The sequence below is a fragment of the Oncorhynchus clarkii genome, chromosome 30, assembly GCF_045791955.1.
Source record: "Oncorhynchus clarkii lewisi isolate Uvic-CL-2024 chromosome 30, UVic_Ocla_1.0, whole genome shotgun sequence".
NCBI lineage: Eukaryota > Metazoa > Chordata > Actinopteri > Salmoniformes > Salmonidae > Oncorhynchus > Oncorhynchus clarkii.
This window is the reverse complement of record NC_092176.1, coordinates 3508948-3535439: the sequence shown is the minus strand read 5'-3', so window position 1 is coordinate 3535439 and position 26492 is coordinate 3508948. Positions and strand designations below refer to the sequence as shown.

The 26492-nt window shown below is 44.9% G+C and overlaps 1 protein-coding gene across 5 annotated transcripts in view; it reads left to right on the top strand.

The window, feature by feature from the left end:
• Positions 1–26492, top strand: part of LOC139389407 (ARB2 cotranscriptional regulator A) — a 248599-nt gene that overhangs the window by 179219 nt on the left and 42888 nt on the right. The window contains exon 11 of one of the 5 annotated variants that reach the window (XM_071136147.1): positions 4863–4982. The exons of the other annotated variants lie outside the window; for them this stretch is intronic. Coding sequence (XP_070992248.1) covers positions 4863–4909 — 47 coding nt within the window. The 3' untranslated portion in view covers positions 4910–4982. Of the gene's footprint in view, positions 1–4862; positions 4983–26492 lie in introns of those variants that run through there. 5 annotated transcript variants of the gene reach the window in all.

Below are 26492 nucleotides of genomic sequence, written 5' to 3'. Positions count from 1 at the left end.
CTTTTGTTCAAGTTTCATTTCTCACATGCACAAGTACAGTGAAGTGCTTAACTTGCAAGCCCTTCCCAACACTGCGGTATTCAATCATTTTTCTACTGTATGGATTATTTTGACACCTGTTTTGGAGACATTGTGATGGGGGGAGAGAAATAGAATAACCTCGATTTCCATACCGACAGAAAATACAAAACTACACAACTCAAAGGTCTTGCACAGCATTTTGCGGGTTCAATTGCGTATTAACTCCTTTTGGCCCTGAATGAATAGGCTGACACAGGGTCGTAGGCCCCTGAACGTAAAGTTAGGGCGACAATATATTTTAAAAAAAGAACCCCCTTGATACCGAAGGGAACATTGAGAGGAAGCTAATTCTTTAGGAAGGACCTATGGCAGACATATTAAGAGCATTGTCATACCCTCCACACCTGTCTGGTAGACAATTGCTTGTGATTGTTTTGAAATGTCAGGTCAGTGGCCACGCTCTGGTAGACACCCCATTCCTCATCTCTCCCTCCTGCCCTGTTTCTCTACCTCAAAAGACTAGACTCCGCCAACGGAGCAGGGACGATAGACGGGAGGTTGCTTTCTATCAAAGACCGGGTCACTTTGATCACTTTGAAAGGACTGTGTGTGTCTGTCCAATTTGATCTTGGTGTTCTCTGACGTGTGTCTGAAGTCAGATCAGAGGTAGGACATGTTGGATACCAAGTACTACCAGTCAATAGACATGATTCTACCATGGCCTTGGAGAGGTCTGTCCGTTTCCTCAGTGAGAGGAATACAGCATCAATAGTAGTTTAATGGTAACATTCCGAGCTCATTGTTGCATCCCAAAATCAATATGTTGAATGTATGTCTATATCGACTGTATGCACAGTATGTGTTTCTAAGTGTGTATAGCATGGCAGAGAATGGCAGCTCAACTGTGTGATTCCATCGAGAGTAGCATGGCTGGGAGTATTGGGTGGAATACTTGAGGAGACCAGTCGAGTCTACTGGTCCAGTAGTGGTCCCTCGTGGCTCTGTCGAGTTGATAATAAGCCGGTCAGGCTGACTTGGTAAAAGAGTGAAAACGCTGCAGCACCTCCCCCCAGGTGTCACGTTGAAAACCGCCTCACCCAGCCTTTATGTCGTCTTTTGTGTTGCTGTTGGTCTCATCTTATCTCCGAGCCCTTTCTCTTATAACATCCCTTGCCTGTATCTCGCTCCGGCATTTTTTTATTCTTTTATTATGAGTGTTATGGCAACTGGTTGCTAAGCAACACAGAAGGTCAGGTAAAGTTGTTGTCTTTTTTCCCTTTTTTTTTTTTTCTTCCCCCAGAGTAGCAGAGCTCATCTATCTATTGGTTTGTGAATGTTGGTTAGGGTTTAGTATGGATGTAGTGGAGGGTGATGCATTTAAATGCAACCTTTACGCAATATTAGTGTAAGCGTTACCAGTCAACTCTACCGGCGTTCCGCTCTCACTCACCTTTTTGGGTGTTATTGTGGTCCTGTGTGGATCAGTTGGTGGAGCATGACGCTTGCAATGCCAGGGGTTTTGTGGCTTTGATGCCCACAGGGGACACCCATGGCACATACACCATGGCATGCATAAAATATGATTATTATAGTAGTGTGAATATTGGTTAGGAAGTGTGGTGAGTATTGGGTGAATGCATGTGTGAAGCCTTATGAAAAGCTTTTTTCTTTCTAGATATTCTAACCAGGTTGGACAGATATGTCTATGTTCTATTCAGATATTACATTTCACTTTCGTGCTTTTGTCATTTACTGCACACCGATATTGGACGATAACTAGGTGATAGCAGACACGAAACCCAAGTTCCCCCAAGATGCGATCTCCTATCACATCCGTTTCATATGTGGTCATTAGAGGTTGATTATAGTCCTTGCATAGATCTGACATTGTTGGTCTATTTCTATGTTATTTATGCATGTGTGAGTGTAGCCTGTGTGCGCATGGACTGGGTAGTAATGAGATATTTAGAGCTGGCAGAAGCAGTAGCAGAGTAATGATAGCTTCGTATGAATGCTAAGCAGATGTAACATGTTAAGGAAGCCCCGTGTATGGTATTGGCTCCCTGGTTCACCCTTGCACTAGGTAAACTGTACCCAGGAGCGCTTTCGTTCTTTTCCGCCGTCTTCCCTCCTCACACACTCCGCCCACCATCTCAAGGAAAGGGGAGAAAAAGGAAAAGAGCCCGAGCTGTGCATAAATGAAGGTTCAACCAGGTTCAATGAAACACTTATACAATTTGCTGCAATATAGTGGATTTTATAATCTCATTATCATCTTAGTGCCAGATTTGCCCATGAGGGCTGTGCCGTACTCGCTGTTATTAGCTTCTGAGATTTGTCCATTTGTCCTTCTGCTACCCAAGTCCCTCAGCCAATCACAGTGCTTCAATCTCCAAGGCAACCCCCTCCTTTTTATTTGTTCGTCATTTCCCCTCCATACCTCCTGCTGCTTTATTTACGGGTATTTGGACGTGGGGGCTTTGCTACAGGCAAACAGAATGCAATCCACTCTCTTACACGGAATCTACGCTGCTTTCGTCTTGCCAAAGCTATAGGTGTTGTCGGTGTGGATGTGTTCCTTCCCGCTGTCTTCTCGAATGTTTCACTGTATGACAACAGCACGGTATGCAGTAAGGCATGTGTCCGGGTGTAAATTGTCCCCTGGTTGAACTCTAGCCCCCCCCCCCCCCCGTAGTTGAGCCCACCATGCAGGTCAAAAGGGTGAGCACAGCACACGTACAGTATGCACCATGGCCAGGTTTCCCTCTGCCTGTCGTGGGCTGCCAGGTCAAGCCTCTTAACTCTCCATGTGGACGTCCTTCTCCCTCATCTGTAATTGTATAACGGTATGTGCCATTTAGCAGGCGACTTAGTCACGCCTGCATGACATCTCACGTCACCGCCCGGCCATGGCGCTTACAGGTCAAAAGGAGATTAGTGCCTGGCGACATGGATCTTATTGGCCCGTAGCACTTAATTTTTTTACCCTAGAGGTGTCGCACAACTTAAATTGCGCGCGCGTGATTAGGGGGGGTCGATGGACTGTTGTGTTACGGTGTTGTCTAATCGGTCTTTAACCTCCGTGTCTCTTCGTTTGGTGGCCATGGTGTAGTTGTTGACGTACTGACTGAGACGGACGGTTCCACAGCTGCACTACTCGAGATACGCTGCTGGTCACTCGCAACAAGTGGATGGATGTGAGCTTGGACAGCGGGATGGGTGACGTGTGGTCGCGAGGTCCCGTGAGGTCCTCAGTACCTCTCACGTTAAAGGGGGTTATAAATAGACAAACGTGTGAGCAGTGTGTGTGCATGTGTGTTGGCCGGCAGAGGGTTAATCTGTGGAAGGCGGGCAAGCCGATTGTTTACTCTGTTTACCCAACCGACCGTGTGATCAGCGCCAGCTCCCACTAATGCCTTCAGACATTGATGCCGTCCCATTACCGGTAGCATCAGCGTCTCCTCACATCACTCTAAATGGGGGAGGAGGATGAACCAGGGGGGTGTGAGGGCTTCTTCACCCATTAATGGTCTTCTAGCAAGATATCTGCCCCCGTGTTGGGTGTTGCTGGATATAGTACGGTTAGCTCTCGTTAGCCCAATTTAGCCTTGGTTAGCCCCATTCTCTGTGAGTGACTGGTTCTTTGTGGGGGGGGGGGGTCTGATGAACACACGTTTAGTGTCTCTTTCCCTTTCCTGTCAGGATCTCTGCCATGGTAAACAGCAGCACTGTCACCATGGACTCCCTCTCCACAGGCCACGCTTTGTCCTCTCTTTCACAGGAGAAACTCCTATGGTTTATATCATCCTCGATTCCCCTTTTTCTTTCGTTGCCTTGTTCCCCTTCTCTGTCATTTGTGTCATGACGCGCAGGTTATACGTTTGTTCACGGAGCCAATTCGTTAGGTTTAGCTGCTAATGGGGCCCCTTTAGAGGGGGCCTGGCTAGACTCGACAGACTGTCTGCTGGAGGCTGGATAATTACAGTGAAAGCAGAGCAGAGACGCACCAGGACAAAACACCCAGAGATCACTAATCAATGCATTAAAGACTGTTGTGTCAGCGTTTTGTTTGCGTTGTGTTATTTTTTGCTGATAGCGTTTACCTTTTCCTGTTTAGTTAAAACATATATTTTGATATGTTGTGGCAGTCTTCCCCCGTTCTCCTTTGTTTTCTTTTTCACAATTAGGTTATAATGAAATGCACATTTAATGTGATTGTAAGGAAATAAAAAGAGAACAAACACAACAAGCTCTGAGAATATATTAGGAATGTACATAATTGCAGGGAGATGATTAGGGGGAAAAAGCCTCCTTGAAGGTCCTTGAGTCGTAATCAGCCTGAAATTACAATATTTTTGTCTGAATTTTTCTTACTTATTTCTATAATTATGTAAACAATGTTGACAGAGATTTGTGCGGCAGAGTTGTGTGAGGGTGCAGCGGTGACCTTGGACCATCCAGCGTACACTTCCTTTGACAGATAAAACTTTATTAAGACCCATCTCCAGGAAGGGGGACAAACAGCCCGTTATACCAGCGTGCTCGAGTATTAGGAAAATATCGCAATTAGAGGAGGATTTCCTCCAGCTAAAGCACCAAAGAGCAGCCTGGGTAATAAGCGCAGGGCTTGTTTGTGGCCTGGAAAGGTGTAATTCTGCTTTGAGAGTGCTGTGCTCATTGTGCTTGGGAGTAATGAGATAGGCTGCACTGATCCCTCTGTGATGCTATGACTTCTAATCCGCTTCCTCTCTTCCTCTCCTCCTCGCTCTCTTCCTCTCCTCCTCGCTCTCTTCCTCTCCTCCTCCCTCTCCTCCTCGCTCTCTCGGCACGGCCCTCGGCAGTCATCTCGCCTCCACATGGGCATCCCTGGTATTACCCCACATACTGAGGAATCAGGACAGGTACCACACCAGGTACCCCCCCCATTAACACAAAGGTCCTGGACCCTCACTTCAGATCATCATTAACACCAATGTCCTGTACCCTCAACCCCAGATTGTAATCAACACCATTAACACAAAGGTCCTGTACCTTCAACCCCAGGTCATCATTAATACCATTAACACCAATGTCCTGGACTCTCAACCCTAAATCATCATTAATACCAATAACACAAAGGTCCTGTACCCTCAACCCCAGGTCATCATTAACACCAATGTCCTGGACCCTCAACCCCAGATTGTAATCAACACCATCAAATCAAATAAATTTTTATTTGTCACATAGACATGGTTAGCAGATGTTAATGCGAGTGTAGCGAAATGCTTGTGCTTCTAGTTCCGACAATGCAGTAATAACCAACAAGTAATCTAGCTAACAATTCCAAAACTACTACCTTATAGACACAAGTGTAAGGGGATAAAGAATATGTACATAAAGATATATGAATGAGTGATGGTACAGAGCGGCATAGGCAAGATACAGTAGATGGTATTGAGTGCAGTGTATACATATGAGATGAGTATGTAAACAAAGTGGCATAGTTAAAGTGGCTAGTGATACATGTATTACATAAAGATGCAGTAGATGATATAGAGTACAGTATATACATATACATATGAGATGAATAATGTAGGGTATGTAAACATTATATTAGGTAGCATTGTTTAAAGTGGCTAGTGATATATTTTACATCATTTCCCATCAATTCCCATTATTAAAGTGGCTGGAGTTGAGTCAGTGTGTTGGCAGCAGCCACTCAATGTTAGTGGTGGCTGTTTAACAGTCTAATGGCCTTGAGATAGAAGCTGTTTTTCAGTCTCTCGGTCCCAGCTTTGATGCACCTGTACTGACCTCGCCTTCTGGATGATAGCGGGGTGAACAGGCAGTGGCTCGGGTGGTTGTTGTCCTTGATGATCTTTATGGCCTTCCTGTGACATCGGGTGGTGTAGGTGTCCTGGAGGGCAGGTAGTTTGCCCCCGGTGATGCGTTGTGCAGACCTCACTACCCTCTGGAGAGCCTTACGGTTGTGGGCGGAGCAGTTGCCGTACCAGGCGGTGATACAGCCCGACAGGATGCTCTCGATTGTGCATCTGTAGAAGTTTGTGAGTGCTTTTGGTGACAAGCCGAATTTCTTCAGCCTCCTGAGGTTGAAGAGGCGCTGCTACGCCTTCTTCACGATGCTGTCTGTGTGGGTGGACCAATTCGGTTTGTCTGTGATGTGTACGCCGAGGAACTTAAAACTTACTACCCTCTCCACTACTGTTCCATCGATGTGGATAGGGGGGTGTTCCCTCTGCTGTTTCCTGAAGTCCACAATCATCTCCTTAGTTTTGTTGACGTTGAGTGTGAGGTTATTTTCCTGACACCACACTCCGAGGGCCCTCACCTCCTCCCTGTAGGCCGTCTCGTCGTTGTTGGTAATCAAGCCTACCACTGTTGTGAAGTCCGCAAACTTGATGATTGAGTTGGAGGCGTGCGTGGCCACGCAGTCGTGGGTGAACAGGGAGTACAGGAGAGGGCTCAGAACGCACCCTTGTGGGGCCCCAGTGTTGAGGATCAGCGGGGTGGAAATGTCAGGAAGTCCAGGACCCAGTTGCACAGGGCGGGGTCGAGACCCAGGGTCTCGAGCTTGATGACGAGCTTGGAGGGCACTATGGTGTTAAATGCCAAGCTGTAGTCGATGAACAGCATTCTCACATAGGTATTCCTCTTGTCCAGATGGGTTAGGGCAGTGTGCAGTGTGGTTGAGATTGCATCGTCTGTGGACCTATTTGGGCGGTAAGCAAATTGGAGTGGGTCTAGTCTAGACTTGACTAGTCTCTCAAAGCACTTCATGATGACGGAAGTGAGTGCTACGGGGTGGTAGTCGTTTAGCTCAGTTACCATTAACCCCAATGTCCTGGACCCTCAACCCTAGATCATCATTAATACCGTTAAGCCCAATGTCCTGGACCCTCAACCCCAGGTCATCATTAACACCAATGTCCTGGACCCTCAACCCCTGGTCATCATTAACACCAATGTCCTGGACCCTCAACCCCTGGTCATCATTAACACCAATGTCCTGGACCCTCAACCCCAGGTCATCATTAATACAATTAACACAAAGGTCCTGGACCCTCACCCCAGATCATCATTAACACCAATGTCCTGGACCCTCAACCCCAGATTTTAATTAACACCATTAACACCAATGTCCTGGACCCTCAACCCCAGGTCATCATTAATACAATTAACACAAAGGTCCTGAACCCTCACCTCTAGATCGTAATTAACACCAATATCCTGGACCCTCAACCCTAGATCATCATTAATACCATTAACACAAAGGTCCTGGACCCTCAACCCCAGGTCATCATTAAAACCATTAACACCAATGTCCTGGACCCTCAACCCTAGATCCTCATTCATACCATTAACACAAAGGTCCTGGACCCTCAACCCCAGGTCATCATTAACACCAATGTCCTGGACCCTCAACCCTAGATCATCATTAATACCATTAACACCAATGTCCTGGACCCTCAACCCTAGAACATCATTAATACCATTAACACAAAGGTCCTGGACCCTCAACCCTAGATCATCATTAATACCATTAACACCAATGTCCTGGACCCGTAACCCTAGATCATCATTAATACCATTAACACCAATGTCCTGGACCCTCAACCCTAGATCATCATTAATACCATTAACACCAATGTCCTGGACCCTCAACCCTAGAACATCATTAATACCATTAACACAAAGGTCCTGGACCCTCAACCCTAGATCATCATTAATACCATTAACACCAATGTCCTGGACCCGTAACCCTAGATCATCATTAATACCATTAACACCAATGTCCTGGACCCTCAACCCTAGATCATCATTAATACCATTAACACCAATGTCCTGGATCCTTACCCCTAGATCGTAATTAACACCAATGTCCTGGACCCTCAACCCTAGATCATCATGAATACCATTAACCCCAATGTCCTGGACCCTTACCCCTAGATCGTAATTAACACCAATGTCCTGGACCCTCAACCCTAGATCATCATGAATACCATTAACCCCAATGTCCTGGACCCTTACCCCTAGATCGTAATTAACACCAATGTCCTGGACCCTCAACCCTAGATCATCATGAATACCATTAACACCAATGTCCTGGACCCTCAACCCTAGATCATCATGAATACCATTAACCCCAATGTCCTGGATCCACCTGTTTGTTTATTTTGAACTCATGATTTAATAAAGAAGCTTTAGGCTTAATACTCTCACACGTGTTACTGACGCAACACATCCACACCTGCACACTCCCTCACACCTATGCTGCTGCTAAATGATTATTGATTAGATTCATGACTACCATTATGCTGCTGGTCATTGATTATTGATTGCCATTACCATTAGTATCTATCTATGTATCCTGCTACTGATCACTATGACTCCTGTTTACATACATACACTGAGCATACAAAACATTATGAACACCGTCCTAATATTGACTTGCACTGCACCCCCCCTCCTAAATTACTATTATGGATCTGTTTGAAGAATGAAAAAAAGTTCATGAGCAAAGCAGCCTAGTCGTAATCATGTTTGGTAAGTTGATTACTATTCCACTTCCCAGTCTACTCTCTACTGTTGCTGGTTGAAACCATGACTCACGGTTAGCTGTGTAGCAAGGCTGAACCACCTCTAGTAGGAAGATTCAACGACAGGCTATTTAACATGCAAAACTTTCATTTAACTGTGTGTATAGTTGTGTATATACAACAAAATAAAAGCTTATTTTGCTCAAATGTTGTGCACAAATTTGCTTACCTCCCTGTTAGTGAGCATTTCTCCTTCTCCCAGATAATCCATCCACCTGACAGGTGTGGCATATCAAGGAGCTGGTTAAACAGCATGATCAATACAGAGGTGCACCTTGTGCTGGGGACAATAGAAGAACTCTCTGAAATGTGCAGTTTTGTCACTCAACACAATGCTACAGATGTCTCAAGTTTTTAAGGAGGGTGAAATTGGCATGCTGACTGCAGGAGTATCCACCAGAGCTCTTGCCAGAGTATTAGTGTTCATTTCTCTACCATAAGCCACCTCCAATGTAGTTTTAGAGAATGTGGAAGTAGTCCAACCAGCCTCACAACAGCAGACCACGTGTAACCACGCCAGCCCAGGACTTCCACATCTGCGGGATTGTTGTCTGAGGAGGAGGGGGGGATTCTGAGGAGTATTTCTGTCAATAATAAAACCCTTTTGTGGGGAAAAACGTATTTCTGATTAGCTGGGCCTTGCTCCCCAGTGGGTGGGCATATGCCCTTCCAGGCCCACCAATAACTGTGCCCATTTATTTAAATTCACTGGTTTCCTTCTATGATCTGTAAATCAGTCAAATCTTTGAAATTGTTGCATGTGTGTTTTTATGTTTGTTCACTATACAATGAGTGCACAAACATTAAGAACACCTTCCTAATATTGAGTTGCACCCTCTTTTGCCCTCAGAACAGCCTCAATTCGTCAGGGCATGTACTCTACAAGGTGTCAAGCATTCTACAGGGATGCTGGCCCATGTTGACTTCAATGCTTCCCACAGTTGTCAAGTTTGCTGGATTACCTTTGGGGTGGTGGACCATTCTTGATACACACGGGAAACTGTTGAGAGTGAAAAACCCAGCAGCGTTTCAGTTCTTGACACAAAACGGTGCCCCTGGTACCTACTACCATACCCTGCTCTACTTACATTCTGTGTCTTGCCCATTCACCCTCTGAATGGCACAGATACACAATCAATGACTCAATTGTCTGAAGGCTTAAAAATCCTTATTTAAACCTGTCTCTTCCCCTTCATCTACACTGATTGAAGGGATTTAACAGGTGACATCAATAAGGGGGCATAGCTTTCACCTGGTCAGTCTATGTCATGGAAATAATGTTTTGTATACTCAGTGTACATTACCATTAGTATGTTACCATAAGTATTTATATATTGCTGATACCAGTCACTTTTCAGCCCTGGTTACATGTACAGTTGAAGTCGGAAGTTTACATACACTTAGGTTGGAGTCATTAAAAACCGTTTTTCAACCACTCCACAATTTCTTGTTAACTATAGTTTTGGAAAGTCGGTTAGGACATCTACTTTGTGCATGACACAATTGTTTACAGGCAGATTATTTCACTTATAATTCACTGTATCACAATTCCAGTGGGTCAGAAGTTTACGTACACTAAGTTGACTGTGCTTTTAAACAGCTTGGAAAATTATGTCATGGCTTTAGAAGCTTCTGATAGGCTAATTGACACCATTTGAGTCAATTGGAGGTGTACCTGTGGATGTATTTCAAGGCCTACCTTCAAGCTCAGTACATCTTTGCTTGACATCATGGGAAAATCAAAAGAAATCAGCGAAGACCTCCGAAAAAATTGTAGACCCCCCCCAAGTCTGGTTCATCCTTGGGAGCAATTTCCAAACGCCTGAAGGTACCACGTTCATCTGTACAGACAATAGTACGTAGTACAATAGTAAGTATAAACACCATGGGACCACACAGCCGTCATACCGCTCAGGAAGGAGACATGTTCTGTCTGCTAGAGATGAACGTACTTTGGTGTAAAAAGTGCAAATCAATCCCAGAACAACAGCAAAGGATCTTGTGCAGGTGCTCGAGTAAAAAGGTACAAAAGTATCTATAGCCACAGTAAAATGAGTCCTATATCAAAATAACCTGAAAGTCTGCTCTTCAAGGAAGAAGCCACTGCTCCAAAATCGCCATAAAAAACTCAGACTACAGTTTGCAACTGCACATAGGGACAAAGATTGTACTTTTTGGAGAAATGTCCTCTGGTCTGATGAAACAAAAGTATAACTGTTTGGCCATAATGAGCATCGTTATGTATGCATGAAAAAGGGGGAGGCTTGCAAGCCGAAGAACACCATCCCAACCGTGAAGCACGGGGGTGGCAGCATCATGTTGTGGGGGTGCTTTGCTGCAGAAGGGACTGGTGCACTTCACAAAATAGATGGCATCATGAGGAGGAAAATTACGTGGATATATTGAAGCAACATCTCACGACATCTGTCAGGAAGTTAAAGCTTGGTCGCAAATGGGTCTTCCAAATGGACAATGACCCCAAGCATACTTCCAAAGTTATGGCAAAATGGCTTAAGGACAGCAAAGTCCTTAAGGTATTGGAGTGGCCATCACAAAGCCCTGACCTCAATCCTATAGAAAAAGTGTGTGCGAGCTAGTAGGCCTACAAACCTGACTCAGTTACACCAGCTCTGACAGGAGGAATGGGACAAATTAATTGTGGGAAGCTTGTGGAAGGCTACCCGAAATGTTTGACCCAAGTTACACAATTTAAAGGCAATGCTGCCAAATACTAATTGAGTTTATGTAAACTTCTGACCCACTGGGAATGTGATGAAAGCAATTAAAGCTGAAATAAATGACTCTCCACTATTAATCTGACATATCACATTCTTAAAATAAAGGGGTGATCCTAACTGATCTAAGACAGGGAATTTTTACTGGAATTAAATGTCAGGAATTATGAAAAACACATTTTAAATGTAGTTGGCTAAGGTGTATGTGAACGTCCGACTTCAACTGTATATCCTACCACCAGTCATTTTTTTATGTATAAACCCACCTCTACCTCTCCTGTACTCCTGCACACTGAATAAGGTACTGGCACGACCTGTATATTCTTGCGTTTTCGGGTTTCTTCAAATGTTATCGTACTTCTTGTGTGTTTTATTCTATTTTCTATTGTTATCAATGTTATTATTAATATTACTATAACTACGTTGTTTGGAAAGATCTATCAAGTTAAGAATTTGACTGTATTGTTTATCCTGTGCACGTGGCGAATAAACGTTGAAACTATTCATCTAAGTTCTAATGGCCATGGGGATCTGCATAGTACTTCCTACAAGCAGAAGGAAGGTATGTGGGAAATCTCTCCCCCTTCTATCTCTCCAAAGTGTGCCCTTGTTTGTCCCAGGGGCCTTCTCTGTGTCGCCTGTCATAGTGGGTTGTGTTGAGAAGTGAGAGTCCTGGTGTGCCTGTCTGTCCCAGTTGTGAGGAATGCTCCACTCCCACTGGTCTGATCTGGCTGACCCACTGCCTGCCCCCCTCGTTACAAACTACTGAGCCAGCGGAAAACCACGCCTGTCCTGCCATGGGCTCACCTCCTATCTAATCAACACGCACGGGCGACTGTCCACACACACACACTCGCACTCCACACACACACACACACACACACACACACACACACACACACACACACACACACACAGAACTGTCTCTCTCTTCCCTTATGAGATGTGTGGGGCTGGGCCAGAGGCGAGGGCCTTAGGCCAAGTAGTGGACATGTGTATCAGGTACCTGAGATTTACAGTGGAGGGAGAAGAGGGGAGGGGAGGGAAGTCTGGGCTGCAGTCTTCTGACTCGGATGGCAACCTTCCTCTCAGTCACCTGACCCTAGGCCTAGCCCCCTCCCCGATATTAACAGGACCCCCAGCTGCTATGGAGACCATTTGTCTCAGTTGTGCCCGGGAAAGGGGAGTAATCTTGGAAACCAAAATTCCCGAATCCATGGCGCCATTTTAATCTTCCTTTATTTGCCTTTAGCTGTGCTTTTAAACGTAGCGTACGCCACTCTCTGCTCCTCCCCTATAACATGCCAGATAGGGCATGTGGTGCAGCGGTCTAAGGCAACGCATCTCAGTGCTAGAGGCATCACTACAGACCCTGGTTCGATTCCAGGCTGAATCACAACCTACCGTGATTGGGAGTCCCATAGGGCGGCGCACAATTGGCCCAGCGTCGTCCGGGTTTGGTAGGACATCATTGTAAATAAGAATTTGTTCTTAACTGACTCGCCTAGTTAAATAAAGGTTACATAGAAATAAATACAATTAAAACAACAAAACACGACACACCAAGTCAATTACTGATAGTTAAAGCATGAGCTGCGTGCATGACAGAGTTTGTTTAAAACTCGTCTTGATCTCTAAGCGAGGTTGGCAACGACTGTTGTAGCTCATCGGGAGAGGTGGAAGTGAATTGCATTTGGCACCAGGTCGCTATCAGCCAGTAATTAGTATAGCTAACATCGCAGATGAAAGAGTCAAGTCTAGGTCAGGGTAAGGACTTCAAGGATCTTATCGGGTTAAGGTTAGAGGCCAATCTCTCCCCCTGAGTTTAAGCTGATGCCGTGCCTGCCCAGATTTGCTGAAATCTGCACCGACCTTTGACCGCGAGGCGTCGCGGCTGGTCACGTGTCAAGCCGGTTCCTGCTGTCTGTGCTGGACGAGCTAGCATTAGGCGTCGCCACAGAGACCGAGAGGGAGACCTGTCCTGCTCCGGACCAGCCCACCCCACGGGCTCACACACCATCAGGCATCTGACACAGATGTAACCCAACAGCTTAAACCCCTGCTAAGCATTCCTGCCCCAGCCTGTCTCCTGCTCCAACCTTACTGGGTCTGTCACACTGGGACAAGTGCTCCTTCAGAAGGCAAGGCAGCAGAATACGGCACAGCATAGTGGAGACATATTTGTTTGGGAGGGGGTTTGGTTTGGGCGATATCTTATTTTCCTGTAAAAATTGACTAATCACGCAGTATCATTTCTTCATGAAAATCATTAATTGCATAATGCCATCGTAATCTCATAATACTTTACTCCACAAGTCACCAGAAAATACAGTGATGTGAAATTGTCTATTTTGAAAAGCAACTAGTTGAAAGTATCTCTCGCTCTCTCTCTCGTAAATGTAGGTGACAGTTGGTGTTTGTGGACAAGTCAAACAAATGATGTCTTTACTGACTGAATCATGCATGACCTTTGACTTGTCTCACTCTTTGGACTGAATTCTTGGTTTATATAAGAATATATTTATTGAGTAATTCTGCATTAGTCAATCTTATCCAAACTCATGCTGGATTGTGGCAGGGGTGTAAAGTACTTTAGTAAAAATGCTTAAGTAGTTTTTTGTGGTAACTGTAGTTTTTTACTTTTACTTCACTACATTCCGAAAGAAAATAATGTACTTTTTACTCCATACATTTTTTCCTGACACCCAACAGTACTCGTTACATTTTTAATCCTTAGCAGGACAGGAAAAGGGTCCAATTCACGCACTTATCAAGATAACAACCCTGGTCATCTCTACTGCCTCTGATCTGGTGGACTCACTAAACACAAATGCTTGATTTGTAAATTATGTCTGAGTGTTGGAGTGTGCCCCTGGCTATCAGTAAATATAAAATGTATAAAAAATGGTATCTGGTTTACTTAATATAAGTAATTTGAAATAATGTATACTTTTACTTTTGATACTTAAGTATATTTGAGCAATTACCTTCACTTTTAACACTTGAGTATATTTGAAACAAACTACTTTTAGACTTTTACTCAAGTAGTATTTTACTGACTTTCACTTTTACTTGAGTCATTTTCTATTAAGGTATCTTTACTTTTACTCATGTATGATAATTGGGTACTTTTTCCAGCACTGGATAGTGGACACAAAAGAACTGTGCCATTTCCTTTATTTCTAATTGCGGAATTGGTAACAAAGTTGGAATAATACCCTACCACGGTGTTGACTTTTCTGAGTCAAGATCACTTTCTGAGTCAACATGCAAACCAAGATCTACATCTCAGATATTTTTTTTTAACATGACTTAAAAAACTTACGCCTATGAAACAGTACTGTAGCAATGAGGTTTGTGCAGTAAGCTATAGGCCCAATACATTATCATCGCATACGGGCTCTGCTTGAATTGCCCTGCCAATGCATTGTTGTTCAGACCACTTTTAAAAATTATATAAAACAAATTGAGGTAGGTTATATGATCACAGCAGTAATACATCCGTTGTTGTATTACTTGTGAGGCACTGCTGAGTGAGCATACATTTAAATAATTGTATATTTATTTTACTGGGCTGATGGTGCCTGCATCTGATGGCCAGTCTCAGCGAAGAGAGAGAACTGCAGACTGAGGGTCCGCTTCTCAACATCCCTCTGCTCTCCCTTTCCTCTACTGACACTGACCAAAAACAGACACTGTCTTCCAGCTGATGGGGAAACTCGAGTCGCACCGCATTATTTCTGCCTAATGCACAAATTCATGTTGTTACTCCTATTTGTCACGGATCCCTCCGGGACTTTCATCACCTACACCTGTCCCCTATTCCCACTGATTAGTATTTGTATATACCACCATGCCACCACCATGCTTCACTGTGGGGATGGTGTTCTCGGGGTGATGTGAGGTGCTGGGTTTGCACCAGACATAGCGTTTTCTTTGATGGCCATAAATCAAAATTTTAGTCTCATCTATCCAGAGTACCTTCTTCCATATATTTGGGAAGTCTCCCACATGCCTTTTGGCAAACACCAAACGTGTTTGCATATTTTTTTTCTTTAAGCAGTGACTTTTTTCCGGCCACTGTTCCGTAAATCCTAGCTCAGTGGAGTGTATGGCTTGAAGTGGTCCTATGGACAGATACTCCAATCTCCGCTGTGGAGCTTTGCAGCTCCTTCAGGGTTATCTTTGGTCTCTTTGTTGCCTCTCTGATTAATGACCTTGCCTGGTCCGTGAGTTTTGGTTTGGCGGCCCTCTCTTGGCAGGTTTGCTGTGGTGCCATATTCTTTCCATTTTTTAAATAATGGTTTTAATGGTGCTCCTTGGGATGTTCAAAGTTTGGGTAATTTTTTTATAACCCAACCCTGATCTGTACTACTCCACAACTTTGTCCCTGACCTTTTTGGAGAGCTCCTTGGTCTTCATGGTGCCCCTTGCTTGGCGGTGCCCCTTGCTTAGTGGTGTTGCAGACTCTGGGGCCTTTCAGAACAGGTGTATATATACTGAGATCATGTGACAGATCATGTGACACTTAGATTGCACACAGGTGGAATTTATTTAACGAATTTTGTAACTTCTGAAGGTAATTGGTCGCACCAGATCGTATTTAGGGGCTTCATAGCAAAGGGGGTGAACACATATGCACACACCACTTTTCTGATTTAAATTCTTAAACAACTTTTTTTTTTCATTTCGCTTCACCAATTTGGACTATTTTGTGTATGTCCATTACATGAAATCCAAATAAAAATCAATTTAAATTACAGGTTGTAATGCAGCAAAATACTAAAAATGCCAAGGGGGTGAATACTTTTGCAAGGCACTGTACCTAAATTCTATCAGCATGTCGATTGCAGTACATGAGCGAGTAACACACTCGACCACTGCTACTCTAACTTCCACGATGCATACAAGGCCCTCCCCCTCCCTCCTTTTGGCAAATCTGACCATGCGTCCATCTTGTAGCCCCCCTCCTATAGGCAGAAATTAAAACAGGAAGTGCCAGTGCTTAGGTCTATCCAACGCTGGTCTGACCAATCGGATTCCACGCTTCAAGATTTCTTCGATCACGTGGACTGGGATATGTTACGGGTAGCCACGGACAACATTGACGTATACACTGACTTGAGTGAGTTTATAAGGACGTGTATTGGAGATGTTTTACCCACTGTGACTATTAAAACCTTCCCAAACCAGAAACTTGTGGATTGATGGCAGCATTCGTGCAAAACTGAAAGCACGTACCACCGCATTTAATAATGGCAAGGCGACTGGAAACATGACCGAATACAAACAGTGTAGTTATTCCCTCCGTAAGTTAACCTGTTGCGACGACCAAACCCGGATCCGGGATTCTATTTATAGACCTAAGCTCATTACCATAACGCAACGTTAACTATTCATGAAAATCGCAAATGAAATGAAATAAATATGCTAGCTCTCAAGCTTAGCCTTTTGTTAACAACACTGTCATCTCAGATTTTCAAAATATGCTTTTCAACCATAGGAAAACAATCATTTGTGTAACAGTAGCTAGCTAGCGTAGCATTTAGCGTTAGCATTTAGCGTTAGCATTAGCGTTAGCATTTAGCAGGCAACTATCACAAAAACAAGTAAAGCCTTCAAATAAAATAACTTACCTTTGAAGAACTTCTGATGTTTTCAATGAGGAGACTCTCAGTTAGATAGCAGATGCTCCGTTTTTCCAAAAAGATTCTTTGTGTATTAGAAATAGCTCCGTTTTGTACATCACATTTGGCTACCAAAAAAAAAAAAAAAAAAAACGAAAATTCAGCCCTCAAAACGCGAACTTTTTTCCAAATTAACTCCATAATATCGACTGAAACATGGCAAACGTGGTTTAGAATCAATCCTCAAGGTGTTTTTTCCACATATCTCTTCAATGATATATCCTTCGTGGAAGCCTGGTTTCTCCTTGCTCTCAAATGGAAAAATAATTGCACCTGGCTTTACGCTCCAATTTCGACGCAGGGACACCAGGCGGACACTTGGAAAATGTAGTCTCTTATGGTCAATCTTCCAATGATATGCCTACAAATACGTCACAATGCTGCTAACACTTTGGGGGAACGACAGAAAGTGTAGGCTCATTCCTTGCGCAATCACAGCCATATAAGGAGACAATGGAAAACAGAGCTTCAGAAATTCTGCTCATTTCCTGGTTGATGCATCATCTTGGTTTCGCCTGTAGAATGAGTTCTGGGGCACTTACAGACAATATCTTTGCAGATTCTGAAACTTCAGAGTGTTTTCTTTCAAAAACTGTCAAGAATATGCATAGTCGAGCATCTTTTCGTGACAAAATATCGCGCTTAAAACGGGAACGTTTTTTATCCAAAAATGAAATAGCGCCCCTAGAGATCAAAGAGGTTAATCAAACAAGCAAAGCGTCAGTATAGAGACAAAGTGGAGTCGCAATTCAACGGCTCAAACACAAGACATATGTGGCAGGGTCTACAGGCAATCACAGATTACAAAAAGAAAAGCAGCCCTGTCGCGGACATCGACGTCTTGCTCCCAGCCAATTAAACACCTTCTTTGTGTGCTTTGAGGACAATACTGTGCCACCGACATGGCCTGCTCCCAGACTGTGGGCTCTCCTTCTCCGTGGCCAACTTGAGTAAAACATTTAAATGTGTTAATCCTCGCAAGGCTGCCGGCCCAGACGGCATCCCTAGCCGTGTCCTCAGAGCATGCGCAGACCAGCTGGCTGGTGTGTTTACGGACATATTCAATCAATCCCTTTTCCAGTCCAGTTGAATATGTCCGTAAACACACCGGCCAGCTGGTCTGTGCATGCTCTGAGGGCGCGGCTGGGGATGCCGTCTGGGCCTGCAGCCTTGCGAGGCTTAACACGTTTAAATGTCTTACTCACCTCGGCTGCAGTGAAGGAGAGTCCGCATGTTTTCGTTGCAGGCCGTGTCAGTGGCACTGTATTGTCCTCAAAGCGGGCAAAAAAGTTATTTAGTCTGCCTGGGAGCAGGACATCCTGGTCCGTGACTGGGCTGGATTTCTTCTTGTAGTCCATGATTGACTCTAGACCCTGCCACATGCCTCTTGTGTCTGAGCCGTTGAATTGAGATTCTACTTTGTCTCTGTACTGACGCTTAGCTTGTGTGATAGCCTTGCAGAGGGAATAGCTGCACTGTTTGTATTCGGTCATGTTACCAGTCACCTTGCCCTGATTAAAAGCAGTGGTTTGCGCTTTCAGTTTCACGCGAATGCTGCCATCAATCCACGGTTTCTGGTTAGGGAATGTTTTAATCGTTGCTATGGGAACGACATCTTCAATGCACGTTCTAATGAACTCGCACATCGAATCAGCGTATTGGTCAATATTGTTATCTGACGCAATACGAAACATGTCCCAGTCCACGTGATGGAAGCAGTCTTGGAGTGTGGAGTCAGCTTGGTCGGACCAGCGTTGAACAGACCTCAGCGCGGGAGCCTCTTGTTTTAGTTTCAACAAAATGGAGTCGTGGTCAGCTTTTCCGAAAGGAGGGCGGGGCAGGGCCTTATATGCGTCGCGGAAGTTAGAGTAACAATGATCCAAGGTTTTTCCACCCCTGGTTGCGCAATCGATATGCTGATAAAATTTGGGGAGTCTTGTTTTCAGATTAGCTTTGTTAAAATCCCCAGCTACAATGAATGCAGCCTTCGGATAAATGGATTCCAGTTTGCAAAGAGTCAAATAAAGTTTGTTCAGAGCCATCGATGTGTCTGCTTGGGGGGGGGATATATACGGCTGTGATTATAATCGAAGAGAATTCTCTTGGTAGATAATGCGGTCTACATTTGATTGTGAGGAATTCTAAATCAGGTGAACAGAAGGATTTGAGTTCCTGTATGTTTCTTTCATCACACCATGTCTCGTTAGCCATAAGGCATACGCCCCCGCCCCTCTTCTTACCAGAAAGATGTTTGTTTCTGTCAGCGTGATGCGTGGAGAAACCCGCTGGCTGCACCGCCTCGGATAGCGTCTCTCCAGTGAGCCATGTTTCCGTGAAGCAAGGAACGTTACAGTCTCTGATGTCCCTCTGGAATGCTACCCTTGCTCGGATTTCATCGACCTTGTTGTCAAGAGACTGGACATTGGCGAGAAGAATGCTAGGGAGTGGTGCACGATGTGCCCGTCTCCGGAGTCTGACCAGAAGACCGCCTCGTTTCCCTCTTTTTCGGAGTCGTTTTTTTGGGTCGCTGCATGGGATCCATTCCGTTGTCCTGGGTGAAAGGCAGAACACAGGATCCGCGTCGCGAAAAACATATTCTTGGTCGTACTGATGGTGAGTTGACGCTGATCTTATATTCAGTAGTTCTTCTCGACTGTATGTAATGAAACCTAAGATGACCTGGGGTACTAATGTAAGAAATAACACGTAAAAAAACTAAACACTGCATAGTTTCCTAGGAACGCGAAGCGAGGCGGCCATCTCTGTCGGCGCCGGAAGTGATGACCGTAGTATATTCATTGTCTAGGCACAATAGGTAAGACCTGGGCGGACCACCCCCTGTATTTTGGTTAGGGCACCAGGTGGTGCTAAATTAGGTAAGTATTGGTTAGGCAGGTAAGATAGGAGAGGGGGCTTTGCTTTGCTTTGGTTCCGTCCAGCCCCTTTTCCCCATATTACCGTGTAAAGGAATAAAGTCCTTGTAAACGGTACCACATTCTGTCTGTTGTCATCCTTACTCACGCCTACAGTCCATACCTTTTTCACTTCACGGAGAGTTTAGTTGTAGCAGGGTGTTGCGTTCCCTCTTCATAGAGGCGTACGTAACAATCCTTAACTTCGGCGATGTAATTGACAAAAGAGCCTCCAACACTCTGCTCAGCAAGTTGGATGTAGTCTATCACAGTGCCATTCGTTTTGTCACCAAAGCCCCATAACCTGTATGCTCTCGTTGGCTGGCCCTCTCTACATATTTGTCGCCAAACCCACTGGTTCCAGGTCATCTATAAGTCGTTGCTAGGTAAAGCCCCGCCTTATCTCAGCTCGCTGTTCACCGTAGCAAAATCCACCCGTAGCACGCGCTCCAGCAGGTATATTTCACTGGTCATCCCCAAAGCCAACACTTACTTTGGCCGCCTTTCCTTCCAGTTGTCTGCTGCCGATGACTGGAGTGAATTGCAAAAATCACTAATTTTAAGCATCAGCTATCAGAGCAGCTTACCGATCACTGTACCTGTACACAGCCAATCTTTAAATAGCACACCCACCTACCTCATCCCCATATTGTTATTTATCCTCTTGCTCTTTTTCAACCCAGTATGTCTACTTGCACATCATTCCAAGATGGCGTAGCAGTGAAGACGTGTTTGTTTGTCCTCTCGTGTACTTTTGTATTTTTTGTATATATATTTCAATTTATTTTCAATCTCTTTTCGATTTTTAATTTGATTATACCTTCCGGTAACCTGCCTCACCCAATGTGATACGGAATCGCTATTATTTTCAATTTTGGAACACATTCAAGAACCTCCAGAAGCTAACCAGCTAATTAGTTACAAGCTATTTAGTCATTGTTCGCCACTGCTAGCGGCTTTTACCTTCTGCACAGATACCAGCCCTGTTTTTAGCCTGGATAATTACTTGCTAGTCTACCAGTATCGGACTGTCTCTCCACAACAACGCCGGATTCCTGCCGTAATCCCTGGACCACTACTGCTGATCTTCACAGCTAGCTTGCAGCTAGCTAGCTCACAGCTTGCACTCACCGTGGCACCCAGTACCGAAGCTACCCCTGAGGCCCACCTCCCGGGCCTACTCAGCTGAACCCCACTCATGCACGGTTTGAGCCCAATACTCCACCGGATCCTTGCTGTAAACTCTGGACCTTGGCACTGGATTACCATTGCTATAGTGGCTAACGCCACTGCCACAAAGATAGCACCAGTTAGCCGTGAGCCAGGCGCATCTCCTGGCTAGCAAACTAAATTCTACGATACCTCTTTCGCCATCTGGCTTGGATTCTCTGTCGACACGGGGCCCCGCCGCACCACCACGACTGGTCTGCCGACGAACACTCCATCCGCTGTGCCTTCAACCGGCCTCCATCGGAGCAGACGCTCCTACTAGCCCGGGCTACTAACTTTAAACGCTGTGTCGCCTGCGTGCTAGCGTAGTGGCGGCTTCCCTGTTCCATCTACTGCTGCCACCTGGACACTATGATCACTTGGCTACATAGCTGATGCCTGCTGGACTGTCCATTAATCACGGTACTCCATTCTGTTTAGTTATCATTGTTTTGAACCTTGCCTGGTTCACCAACTACTTTGCAGACAGAGTTCAGTGTGTAAAATCGGAGGGCATGTTGTCCGGTCCTCTGGCAGTCTCTATGGGGGTGTCACAGGGTTCAATTCTCGGGTTCACAGGGTTCAATACTCTTTTCTCTGTATATATCAATGATGTTGCTCTTGCTGCGGGCGATTCCCTGATCCACCTCTACGCAGACGAAACCATTCTGTATACTTCTGGCCCTTCCTTGGACACTGTGCTATCTAACCTATCTAAGCTTCAATGCCATACAACACTCCTTCCGTGGCCTCCAACTGCTCTTAAACGCTAGTAAAGCCAAATGCATGCTTTTCAACCGTTCGCTGCCTGCACCCGCACGCCCGACTAGCATCACCACCCTGGATGGTTCCGACCTAGAATATGTGGACATCTATAAGTACCTAGGTGTCTGGCTAGACTGTAAACTCTCCTTCCAGACTCATATCAAACATCTCCAATCTAAAATCAAATCTAGAGTCGGCTTTCTATTTCGCAACAAAGCCTCCTTCACTCACGCCGCCAAGCTTACCCTAGTAAAACTGACTATCCTACCGATCCTCGACTTCGGCGATGTCATCTACAAAATAGCTTCCAATACTCTACTCAGCAAACTGGATGCAGTTTATCACAGTGCCATCCGTTTTGTTACTAAAACACCTTATACCACCCACCACTGCGACCTGTATGCTCTAGTCGGCTGGCCCTCGCTACATATTCGTTGCCAGACCCACTGGCTCCAGGTCATCTACAAGTCCATGCTAGGTAAAGCTCCGCCTTATCTCAGTTCACTGGTCACGATGGCAACACCCACCCGTAGCACGTGCTCCAGCAGGTGTATCTCACTGATCATCCCTAAAGCCATCCCTGGCCGCCTTTCCTTCCATTTCTCTGCTGCCTGTGACTGGAACGAATTGCAAAAATCGCTGAAGTTGGAGACTTTTATCTCGCTCACCAACTTTAAACATCGGCTATCTGAGCAGCTAACCGATCGCTGCAGCTGTACATAGTCCATCGGGAAATAGCCCACCCAATTTACCTACCTCATCCCCATACTGTTTTTATTTATTTACTTTTCTGCTCTTTTGCACACCAGAATCTCTCCCTGCACATGACCATCTGATCATTTATCACTCCAGTGTTAATCTGCTAAATTGTAATTATAAGCTTACCACCTCATGCCTTTTGCACACAATGTATATACTATTTTTTTGTTTTTCTACTGTGTTATTGACTTGTTTATTGTTTACTCCATGTGTAACTCTGTGTTGTTGTCTGTTCACACTGCTATGCTTTATCTTGGCCAGGTCGCAGTTGTAAATGAGAACTCGCCTAGCCTACCTGGTTAAATAAAGGTGAAATAAATCAAATAACAAATCATCATCTACATCTATCACTCCAGTGTTAATGCTAAATTGTAATTATTTTGCCTCTATGGACTATTTATTGCCTTACCTCCCTACTCTTCTACATTTGCACACACTGTACATATATGTTTTTATAGTGTTATTGTCTGTACATTTGTTTATGTGTAACTCTGTGTTGTTTTTGTCGCACTGCTTTGTTTCATCTTGGCCATGTCGCAGTTGTATATGAGAACTTGTTCTCAACTGGCCTACCTGGTTAAATAAAGGTGAAATAAATACAATATATTTTTTTTTACCTGTTCACCCAGCTTCCATCAGAAGGTGAGGTCAGTACAGGTGCATCAGAGCTGGGACACATAGATTGAAAAACAGCTATCAGATTTAACAGCCACCACCAGCACAGAGAGGTGGCTGCCTACCTACAAACTTGATATCATTGGCCACTTTAATAAACGGATCACTAGTCACTTTAATAATGGCACTTTAAGAATGTTTACATTCCGCGCAGTACTCATTTAATCTTTATTTAACCTTTATTTAACGAGGCAAGTCGGTTAAGAATAAATTCTTATTTACAATGACGGCCTAGGAACTGTGGGTTTTGTTCAGGAGCGGAACGACAGATTCAGGGATTCAATCTAGCAACCTTTCGGTTACTGGCCCAACACGCTAACAACTAGGCTACCTGCCGCCCCGTGTATATACTGTATCCTTCACTATCTATTCTTTACTATCTATTGCATCTTAGCCTCTCTGTCACTGCTCATCCATATATTTTATACTTATATATTCTCATCCCATTCTTTTACTAGATTGTGGGTATTAGGTTTTGTTGTGGAATTTGTTAGATATTAGGTTTTTGTTGTGGAATTGTTAGATATTACCTGTTAGATACTGCTGCACTGTCGTAATCTAGAAGCATAAGCATTTCGCTACACTCCCAGTAACATCTGCTAACCATGTGTATGTGACTAATAAAACTTGATTTGGTTTGCTCTCTGGGCCCGCCGGAAAGGCAGGGTCTCTACCTTCAGAAACATGAAACCGGGTGCACCTACCGTCAACACCGCTAGACAAATAAATTCAGTATAGCAACGCAAGGCTTTATTGTTGTTTTTTCACAGAAATATTTGGCGATCGGCTAGGAATGCCTTGGTCGCGATCGACCAGTTGGTGACCACTGCCCTACCATATTATCAGCTATACAGATCAATGGTAGTCAATTAACTCCAAAGCTCAGTCCGGATAACTACTCTTTTAATTGCTTGTTTTGTCATATTCTTCAGCCCATCGCATCTATTGACTTTCATCCTCCACTTTGTTTTCAGAGGATTCATCTAAACCTAACTGGATACATTATATTGCTGCATTGTACGTTTGACCTCCCTGACCCGCTAAGCTCCCTCTTAAAGCCCCTCACCCTGTCCTTTCCTGAAACATGATTTTATTCGGTTTAGATCATCCCCCTATTTGCTCTGTCATGTGTTGGTGTCAGCAGATGGTGTGTGTGTGTGTGTGTGTGTGCAGGGAGGCAGAGTGACGCCCAGCTCACTCACAGCTATCTGGCCTAGCTCATAGGCCTCTTTGTCTGTCCTCCACGCCCCGTCGAAGGTGGTCCGTACCCCCCTCACACACCACGCCCGCCTATGGAGCGACCCCCCCCCCCCCCCCCCCCACATCACCTCTCTAGGGGTGTTGAAATAGGATTGAGTGCATTATTTTGGGTAACATGGCTGTCAGAGTTCATCTCCCTTCTCTCTTTCGCTCTCGATCCCTCCCTCCCTCCCTGGCCTCCCTATCTTAATGAAAATGTTAGGCTGAGTGAGGGAAAGAAAGAGAGGGAGTGGCCAGTTGGGGCTTGGCTTATTTCCAGGCCCTGGCGCCTCAGCACCACACTTAGTTCCAGCTCAGTGCCCACAGTAGGCAAGGCTGCCCCAGCTTCACTGTGACCCCCTCGACTGAGGACCACTCCTAGCTCATTCCCAGCAAACCTTTGATTTCTCTTTTCTTCTCCCGCTCCCTCCCCCCTTTTTGGAAATAGCTTTATAAGGCAGCGTTTGGGAATTGATTTGTCAAAGACGGACACACGGAGATCCAAATGAGTCCCTGCCTGGCCGACCACTGTCCTTAAGATACCTCTCCCTCTCCCCCTCAGCTTCTCCACAAAGCATCCTCTTCACATGGATGTTTTTGTGTTTCACCGACTCAAGTCCTGAATTTCCTGTAATTCCGAAGAAGAAGAGAAAAAACTAATTGCTTCATTTTTCATTCTCTCTTTGTCATTGCGCCATTAGTCTTACTTTCCTCTGTGATTATCTAGTTGTGGAAAATATACAAACCCACATATTGGTAATTTTGCACTCAATACTTCAACGCGTAATACTTTAATAAGAAATGTTGTATTTCTTACAAATCAGTAGCACAATGCTTCGCAAATAGTCCAAACACTTTCTGGTTGGTCATTTAGAAATCCACCCAGGCTATTACAGCTTGTAATGGCCTCTACTTCCAACTCAGCGAGACCTCTAAGTGGTACAGTAACAAAGCCTTTTAGCCGTTTGAGAGAGAGGGAAAATGAGATGGGAGTGAAGAGTTCCTCTTGACAAACTCACTGACTTCACCTGACATTGAGACTTTGCCTGTGTCCCAAATGACACCACATTCCCTACGGAGTGCACCGGGCTGGTAGTGCACTACATGTGGAATAGGGTGCCATTTGGGATGCAAGCCCTTTTTCCCACCGCGGTTGCCCCTGACTCTAACCCAGTGAAGTGGGTTGGATGGAAGGACAGATCCCGCCCCCGCTGATGCTGCTGTTATGAAGTCTGTTCTGAGTGAGAGGAGGAGAGCTGTAGAGAACATGTTAGTCCCTGTTACTCACGGTAACTGTACGAAGAGCGTTACATCATTCAGACATATTATAGTCGTTTGTTAGTTAACAATACTATGTGATTTTACACACACACACAGTCACACTCACGTTCACCTCCCAGGTCCATGTCAGCAGGAATCCTGTTGTGATTGGTACTGGAGGTGGAGAGGAGGGAGGCCTTGGCCCAGCCAGTCAGCCAGCCAGTCTTTAGAAGGAGCATGCTGTTAGCCACCTCCCGCTATCTTTCTTTAATTGCTATGGCTGTAGCTCTCTCCTCTCTGTCTCTCCTCTCTTTGTAGCCTGTCCCAGACATGCTGGCCAAGATGTTAGTCTGCAAAGCACAGCCAATCAATACTCTCCCATTTGAAGAAGTCTAAGGTCACAGAGAGTGTGAATTGTTTTGTTAGATAGTCAAAGGTCAGGCAATAATCCTTTTTTTAACCACTTCCCGCCTGGAATTGATCAGTTTCACCTCCTAGCTAGGAGGAGGGCGATGGCTGCGCGGGCTGCCTACCACTGTGGTTATTCCAACTGACATACTATGGTGAGTTAATAGCATGATTCACAGGGAGGGTAGAGGGCTCTTCTTCTCTGGTGCTTAGTATTTGTGGATG